Source organism: Petaurus breviceps, unplaced genomic scaffold (genome assembly GCF_028583685.1).
Source record: "Petaurus breviceps papuanus isolate PSGF00001 unplaced genomic scaffold, PetGlider_PUasm1.0 42, whole genome shotgun sequence".
In the NCBI taxonomy this organism is placed as follows: domain Eukaryota; kingdom Metazoa; phylum Chordata; class Mammalia; order Diprotodontia; family Petauridae; genus Petaurus; species Petaurus breviceps.
In genome coordinates this window covers 194,491-203,848 of record NW_027186325.1, presented here as the reverse complement: position 1 = coordinate 203,848, position 9,358 = coordinate 194,491, and the positions used below count along the sequence as shown (strand labels likewise).

General features: G+C 41.8%; 1 protein-coding gene across 1 annotated transcript in view; it reads left to right on the top strand.

The window, feature by feature from the left end:
* The window catches only part of CDH20 (cadherin 20), a 304,259-nt gene that overhangs the window by 289,612 nt on the left and 5,289 nt on the right, over nucleotides 1–9,358 (top strand). Inside the window, exon 12 of the mRNA XM_069100751.1 lies at nucleotides 896–1,147. Within this exon, the coding sequence (XP_068956852.1) occupies nucleotides 896–1,147 (252 nt within the window). The remainder of the gene's footprint in view (nucleotides 1–895; nucleotides 1,148–9,358) is intronic.

Genomic DNA, 9,358 nt, shown 5'->3' with positions numbered 1-9,358 from the left:
GGAAGGAAGGAAGGAAGGAAGGAAGGAAGGAAGGAAGGAAGGAAGGAAGGAAGGAAGGAAGGAAGGAAGGAAGGAAGGAAGGAAGGAAGGCTGGTCGGTCTTGATGCTTAAGCTGTCAATCAAGGTCAAACCTCCCTCCCAAGTTGATCTCCAAATCTATCTAAGTTTTCAAGTTAGTGGCATCCCTACCTTCAGCCCACCCATGAGAAAGTGGCAATATCCTATAAACTAGAGGATTTCAAATCAGCTTCTGCTAAAGGAACACCCTTTTCCAAAGGCATCAAAAGGATTTGATGGCTGCCTTTGAGGGGACAAAAAAGAAAATAGTAAAGGACATGAGCTCCAGCCAAGCTAGAATGTGACAGAAATAAGCAATCTGCCATAATCACCAAGGTTGCTCACTGAGGTCTCCTTAGCCTCTTTTTTCCTTTTTTTTTTTTTAAACTTGAGGCTCAAAAGCAGCTGTAAGGCCTTGAAAAACTGCTGAGCAGGAATAAACAGGGACCAGAGGTGCCCTTGATTGTTCATTTCTGTCTGGCTTTCCCCAAGACACTTTGGTGAGATCTAAAGGCTGACAGTGAGCCCTGGGCGGTTTATGTCACAAAGGATAGGACACTCTCCTGAAAAGGCCCTGCCTCCCAGGTCTCAGTGTTTTGCCTGGAAGCAAGTAAAAATCAGACAGGGAAACAGAGGCCAAATGCTGATGCATGCCAAACCAGGGAGAGCACTAACATGGAAACATCACAGAGGCTTGTCTTCCTGTCACACTCCTCTCTTCTTTCTTCCCTCATCAGAAAAGTTGAATTTACTTGTTTGTGTATCTTCTCCTTCCCCACCTTTCTCCTCCTCTCCCTACCTCTCCCAACTCAATTTTTTTTTTCTTTTTCCACCCCAGACAATACTGCCCGGATTCTTACCAGGAGATCTGGTTTTCGGCAGCAGGAACAGAATGTCTTTTACCTCCCCATCCTGATTGCAGACAATGGAAGGCCCATGCTAAGTAGCACGGGCACACTGACAGTTCAGGTGTGCAGTTGTGATGATGAGGGGGATGTGATGTCCTGCAGCGCTGAGGCCTACATGCTCCCGGTCAGCCTGAGCAGGGGGGCCCTTATCGCCATACTTGCCTGCATCTTTGTTCTCCTAGGTAAGTGGTCAGTGCCCTAGTCCCTGTCATCCTAAGCAGTAAGTACTAGCTTTGAGAATCTTAATTAATGCTTTATGTAAATCATCGTCAGGGCAGTATGCATCATAGTGGGTAGAGCAGCAGGCCTGAAGTTAGGAAGACTCATCTTCCTGAGTTCAAATCTGGCCTCAGACACTTAATATCTGTGTGACCCTGAACATGTCACTTAACCCTGTTTGCCTGTTTCCTCATCTGTCAAATGAATTGGAGAAGGAAATGGCAAACCCCTCTAGTATCTTCACCAAGAAAACACCAAAGGAGATCATGAAAAGTCGGACAGGACTGAAACTACTGAGGCAGGAGTGAGTAGGAAAGTACATTCCAGGCAACCGAATAGCCAGGGAACCAGGACAAAGGTATGGGGAAGGGAGATGGACTGCTGCAGGTGAAGAACACTATAAAGACCAGTTTAATTGAACCATGGTGTGCACAAAAGGAGAAAAACAAATGTCATGCTGGAAAGGTAGGTTGGGGGAAGGGGGTTATGAAGGACTGTGAATGCCCAATGGAAATATCATACCCATGTTTGCAAGAGACTTCAGAATGTTTTCAATGCAACATATCAGAATCATAGAACTTTAGACCAGATAAATCCTCTACCTCAGGAGTTTATAGTGCTAATCAAATGAGATAATGTCTATAAAGTACTTTGTAAACTGGAAAACACTAGAACGGGGTGGGGAACCTGTGGCCTTGAGGTCTTAGAGAAATGTACTCTATTGTTGTTCTAGAATCCTGATTTTCTGGATGAGGAAGTTGAAGCATGGATATGGTAAATAATTTGCCAAATGTTTCCAAACTAATTAATGGCAGGGCAGGGCCTAGAAGCCAGTTTAGATGTCTCAGTCTCCCCAGTTTTCACTCTATTTGCTGCCTGCTGAGTTTAGGTTATTTCCAAGAAGTACATAGTATAATGGAAAGAGTCTTAGACTTGGAGTCTGGAAACATCTGGGTTCAAATCCCACCACAGAAACTTACCAGATGGGTGACCATGGGCAAGTAGGTTAAACTCTCTGTGCATTGTTTTCCTTATCTGTAAAATGGTGACAATGGCAGTATCGGGATCTACAGGTGGTTGTGAGACCAAACAAAATAATGTATGAAAAAGGACTTGCAAACCTTAAAATACCATATAAATGTCAGCTGGGATTATTAAGCAGGGATACTGCTTAGTATTTTGCTCTAAATCTATCATCAATTGACAAATATTTCTTAAGCACCTGTGATGGAGGTACCTGGCAATGTTTGAAGAGCTAAAACAATCCATACTCCCAAGGAGTTCCCATTGTAATGGGGAAGAAAATAAGGATAGATAGATAAACAGATAGAGATAGTATAAATAGAAAGTGAATAAATACACATATATACAAAATAATTTAATGCTAGGTAGTTTGGGAGGGAGGGTACCAGCAGTTGTTTCACTGGCATTTTCCTGGCACTTAGAGAACCTGTGGGCACTCACGTGGCAAGGGTAATAATGGAGGCAGCTGCTTTGAATGATAGCTTCATTATAAGCTTTAAAGGTCAACAGAGAAGCCAAAGAAAATAAAACTACCCAGATCAAATTCCTAACACCTGCACATGGGCAGAAAAAGACAACAACACCTGAGCTAGATTCAAGAGGCAGGTGGGACCTCAGGGTCTTATTACCACCCAATCTTTTCCTAACAGTAACTGATGTCAAGCCAATTCTGGACAACTGAAATGTGTGCCCAGTTCACTGATCTCAATTAGACCTACATCAAGTGAATCCTGGCCTTCTCTCTCTCATATATTTCCAACTCATTTCTGACATTCTAGGGGAAGTTGGAACTCAGCGTGTATTAACCATTAGAGGCAAAAGTCAGATTTACAAGTATCCCTATTAATTTCATTGTATGCCAGCAAGACATGTTATACAACAGTCTCTAAATAATTAAAAATGATTATTCCACTGAGGGATAGCAGGGGTGACCAGGTAACCAGGCTACAATTTTTAACCACTGAGGAGCTCTGGAGACCAAATCAGATCAGAGAGTTAGAAGGAACTTTAGAAGCTAGCTAGTTCAACCCCCTAATTTTTTTAAAAGATGAGAAAATTAGGACACAAGGTTTAAATGACTTATGTAAAGTTATAGAGAGTGTACGCGGCAGAAGATTTGGACCTAGACCTTCTGATCTAGAGCCTATGTTCTTTCCCTATGCCTCACTGCCTCTTAGGAAGCTTCTGAGAAGAAAAGAAGATGGGCTGGTCATTCACAGAGAACAAGGGATGATGTCAGGTGGGCCAGGGTTCTCTTCTGGTATTCTCATACTATTAAAAGAAAGCGAGGAAGGCTCCTAGCACATTGGGTGGATCCCCTGTGGCAGACTACTGGAGGACACGGACAAGGGGCACACAAGCTGGGCAGGCAAGGTTAGGTGTAGCAGGCATTATCAGAGGGCACATCCAAATTAATGAGGTCACATATCCCAATCCATTCAAGTGTTTGAGTAAACATCCAGGAGAACAGCCGGCAAAGTGATGCAGTAAGGGGAGTTTGTCTTCGGCAGTCATTTTGATTTATTCCAAACCTAATCTATATATCAGGTTTACTCTACGTGTCAGGTACTATGCTTAGTAATAGAAACTACAGAGATGTAAAAGACAGTCCCTATTCTGAAGTAGATTCCCCTCTTATTTCCCCTGTTTGCATTTTGCTCTGTTCCCCCTTTATATAGGAACCTGTCTTCCTTGGGCCTCCCACCTCCCACCTTATTTCTCCCTCTTTTTCCCCTGTCAAAACCTATCTATTCTGTGCCCAAATCCTGCAAGGACCAGCAGGAAATGCTAATGCTAATAATCAGTCAATCAACAAGCATTTATTTAGCAACTTAATGAGTTATCCCTTCCAGAAATATTTGTACCTTAACAGAAAACAAAGCCTTGATGCTTGGTAGAATTTAAGATATCACCAAAAGCTCTAAGGAGATATTTGGGGCCTTGAGGTCTTTCCTCCTTGGGCCAGATCACAGCAGGAGTCCTTTATGGAAGCAGACTTATAGAGTTAAAAGAACAATGTAAGACTTGGGTTGGTTCTTCACATCCTCCCCATGTTACTTTAGGGTTGACTTCTCTGAATCTGTTTCCTCATCTAAAATATGGAAATAATATTCGAGTTAGTTATTTCACGTGACTGCGAGAAGAGTATTTTGTAAACTATAAAGCATTGTGTAAGTATGATCTATTATTAAATATAAGACTTCCCCTATGACAAAGGGAACTTCTCCTCCCCCAGAGCCACTTTTTCTTCCACAGGCTCTCCCAAAATCTAAACATGATCCTGAAAACAAGAAAATGTCTGTAATGCATACACATTACCATGACTGGGAATCAAACAATTGTCATACTCAGCTTGGAGAGAAGATTGAGGGGATGACTGTAATAGTCTACAAGTGAATTTTTTTTTGGGGGGGGACATCACAAAAAAATGGTTATTTAGATAACATTAAATATGTAAATGGTCACCAGCTTATGTAGTTGGTAAATAACCAAGATACAAATGGATGTGTTAGGTTTTCCATTGTCCTAGCAGAATCAAATGAAAAGAAACTTCCTGCTTCTAGATCAAAACATCAAAAAGTAGCATGAAGAGGCCCACAGAATTTCGAAGTTGGAAGAGACCTCAGTGACCCATCTAACCTAACCAACAACTGAAAAATAATTCTCTCTACAACATGCAAAAAGGAAAGTTCCTACCCACAAAGAGTTAAAGTTCTGAAGGGGGAAGCCAACACATAAAAGGAAGCCAGAAAGGACAGGGAAAGATATTCCCTTGGGGGCAAAGATGCTAGGGGAACCAGCTTGCCTCTCAAGCAAGAGGAAACTCATTCCTTATCAAAGCATTTGGATGATGTTTACATATGAATAGCTCTACTTTTGAGGAAATTTCCCCCTCTGGTACACACAATTCTATTTCACAACTTCTATCCATTGTTCCTAATTATGCCCTCTATTCTTTTTTTTTTTTTTAAGCAATGTAAGTAACTTGCTTAAGGTTATTTCTAGGTATTTCTGAGTGTGGTGCTGAGTATCTGAGCCCGGGATTAGATCTCCAGGTTGGTCATCCCGACACTGGAGCTGGTGCTCTTACTCACTGTGCTACCTGGCCACCCCAATTATGCCCTCTATTATTAAGCAGAAAAAAAAAATTTTGATATCACCTTCCATTTAATAAGTACTTGAAAATAACCCCCATAAGTATTACTCCTCTACAGATTGAATATCCCTAGATTTTAAGAAGGGTGGCTAGGTGGTGTAGTGGGTAGAGTGCTGGGTCTGGAGTCAGGAAGACCTGAGTTCAAATATGTCCTCAGACACCTACTAGCTGTGTGACCCTGCACAAGTCACTTGACCCTGTTTGCCTCATCTGTTTTCTCATCTGTCAAATGAGTGGAGAAGGACGTGACAAGCCACTCCAGGATCTTTACCAAGAAAACCCTGGATGGAATCACAAAGAGTAGGACCAGAGTGGAAAAACAGCCTCAGTCTCCTCATTTGTAAAATGAAGGGGTTAGACTCAATATCTTCGAAAGTCTCTTCCAGACCTCAATATATGATCCTATGAATTTAGTTCTGTGGAGGTTTCAACTCTGCCCACCCAGGGATGCCAAAAGCTGTTGCAGTTTAGACTCTGCCCAACCAGGGATGCCAAAAACTATTGGGGTTCAGGATCTGCCCACCCAGGAATGCCAAAAAAGTTGGAGTTTCATGATGTGTTGTGGTGGAACTGTCTCAAAGAATTCAGAGTCAGACCACCTCTAATCCAAGTACAGGCATTTATTGAGATTGACGCCTCTCATGAAGAAAGTTAAGTTCCAAGAGGAACAAGTAACTCCAGAGAAAGCAAGATGGATTTTTATAGGGTACAGAAGCAATTACATAACAGAAATTATAAATATTAAAAAGGCAGGAGGGGGTTGTTAAGGGATTAGGTAATAGGGGAGCAATCCCAGCCACAATGGAACTGCTGGTAGGGTTACCAACAATGCATACAGAAAAAAAACCATTGGGGGAGGGGGTATGTATGGTAATGATATTATAATAAGCCTCTCTACATCATAAGTTCACTCTAGGTCAGTTCTTTACTATTACTGGGCAGGTGCTGACTTAGGGTAAGTCCTTTCTATTGTTTTGGGGTCCACATCCTGCTTGGGCATCCTGGTGGGGCTGCTTTCTGATTGACTGAGTATTGTGGTCCTGTCTGAGACTAGATGGTTGTGATTGTGGTTGAGGGCATGGACACACCTGCTGTTTCTGTGGGAAATATGAAGAATGGTTCTGGAGGCAGTGACTAGTTAGAAGCAGTGGCTGGGATCCCATCATATGGATATGCCTGCTGTTTCTGTGAGAAATATGAGTGCATGGACACACCTGTTCTAGTTATCGGTGAGGCATATATGAAGAAGGTAGGATATTGAGTGGGGCGAGGGGGAATGAGTAGCTAGGTAATGGCGGTGGGCCTGCTGTTCAGGGGGGCCTATAAGGAAGTTAGAATAATGGGGATGGGGGCAGCTTTATTAGGATTCTATCAGTTCTACATGAAAGAAAGAAAACCTTAGAATGAGCTCCAAAGACCTTTAGAAAGCAAGTTTCTTTTACACATGATAAAACATTGACCCACAGAGATTAAATGATTTAGCTGGGTTCATACAGCTGTGATTGTTAGAAGGCATAGTTCTTCTGACTCTTAGTCTTTTATTCTTTCTGCCACATCTCATGGCTGCCCAAATAACCTTTGGGGATCCTAGGAATCCTGGAGCCAGAAAAATACCCTCTGGGCTTCAGTTTTCCTCATCTATAAAAAGGAGTTTGACTCAATGACCCCTTGGCACCCTTCCAGCTCTAACTTTCTTTATTCTCTCATTCCTCTTGTTTCCTACCACTGATAATAGAGAGGAAGAGAATCTTATTGCAATTCCTCAAATACCCATAGGATGGCATGAGGAACACTCAGCTGAATGTCACCAACAGCAGCAGGAATGAAAAGCTATTTGCCCTCAGCTGGGAATCCAGCCTGCTAACCTTCACCAAAACAAAACAAAACAAAACAAAAAAACTTCTGGGAAGTGTTTTCACATTCTTTTAAGAAACTTCATATTTCACGCATTAGTTATTTCAGCCAAATAGGTTTTCTAGAATTGCTTCAACCAAACCCACAAAAGAAGCTGCCTATGCAAGGAATGGAGTTCAAGAGCCAGAATTTCGGTGCACAGAAAGCCCCCAGAGGCTCCAAGGCAGCAGGTCACAGGTGGCACATAAGCTGATGGCAGGCAGCCCTGCCCCTTCAGAAGGATCTCATTTTCCACTCTTCTGAGCTGCACCTCATTACCAAGAAGGTTTCCATCCATTTCACTGAGACCTTCCTACAGACCGAGTGAGGAAAGGGTCACATGAGATTTGCTGAGGCAGCTCTCCACATCAGGATGGAAACTGATGGAAAGGCCTTTCAATTATGTTCTACTGCTTTTGGCCATTCTATAGAAGACTGGGTTATTGTGACTTTCAGGCATCTTTAGAAGTTTGAGAGGCAGTATACCATAGGAAATATAGAATTTGACTCATGATCAAGATCTGAATTCAAGTCCCTACAAATACTGGCCGTGAGTACCTCAGGAGTAGATACTGCCTTTTGCCTTTCTTTGTCTATCCAGTGCTTAGCACAATGCCCGGCACATAGTGGGCACTTAAATATTTATTGACTGACTGGCTCACGCAGAGGCCCTTTGTAAGTTACTTGGACTCTCAGTGCCTCAAATAACTCTAAAACTTTAATCTGCTGGTCTCCATTGGTAGAGTGTTTCCTCCCTGCTCAGATAAAATCGACAGTCTACAATACTTTGAGGTTCATAATTTGACTCAAATCACCTACAAATTATGAAACTGTTGAAAGTTCTATATGACTTTAATGTAGCATGTTTGAAAATACTAGATACTGGGTTTAAATACCTAATGGGGTTAGCAGGCATATGCCCTAAAGAATATGTGGTATAACTTAAGCTTCCTAGGAAGAACAGGAAAGGAAATAAAGAATAGATGTTGTAGACCTGGCCTGGAAACTTTGTCTTTAGGTCTAGGATAAACTGGGTTATGGATGTTATGTGACCTTCAATATATGCTCTCAGAGCCTGGAAAGGTTAACACCTATTATTATCCTGTCCAACCTTATTTTCGATTATTTCTTAGCATGTATCTTTCATTCCACTCAGACCAGACTTCTCACTGTCCCACAAATATATTGTGAGCATCCTCTCACCAGAAATAGCCTCTATTCTTCCCCTTAAAATGATACAAACTCTACTACTCATCCTTCAATACCTACCTCAAGGCCTACCTGTCCCTTAAAGCCTTTCTTCAAAGTCCTTATGACTTACTCCCTTCTCTGAACTCCAGCAACAACTTGGTGCTTAGAGGCAGGGTGGCCTAGTGAATAGAGCCCTGGACTCAGGGCCAAAAAGACGTGACTTTGAATCCTGTGGCAAATACTTACTAGTTATATAATCCTACATATTATTTAAACTTTATGAGCTTTGTTTTCCTTAATATGTAAAACGGGGATAATATTAGTATCTACCCCACATTTTTTTTGAGGACTATATGAAATAAAGTATGTAAATCACTTTATGTACCTTATAACTGCCAGTTATTATCAAACTATTGAACACTGGACCACACACTTTCTACAGTGTTTACTGGTGGTTTCATTTTTCATTTTCTTCACCCTATTTAGACTGCAAATTTCCTTTCTCAATCATTTTCTCTGTCAGTTGTCACACAAGCCCCTTGAGGGCAAGGACTGTGCTTTACAATTCTTTTCTGCCCACACTGTAGCAATACTGATGGCATAGTAGGAATCCAATAAGTACATGCTGCCTGGTTGATTGATTTTAAAATACAATGAAAATGTTAGGCATTTCTAGCATTACTTGGCATTTACAAATACTCCATTTCACATGCCAAGTTCTTTAAAATCATTTTTTGTGAGTTATTAGTCAATCCTTAATCTCTTTGCTGTGCATATGACCACACTCTATGTTTTCTCATTGGATAAACTATGGTCTGACTTTCCAGGTTGTCAAGCTGTCACTGTTCACCAGCTCTGACAACACACACACACACACACACACACACACACACACACACACACACACACA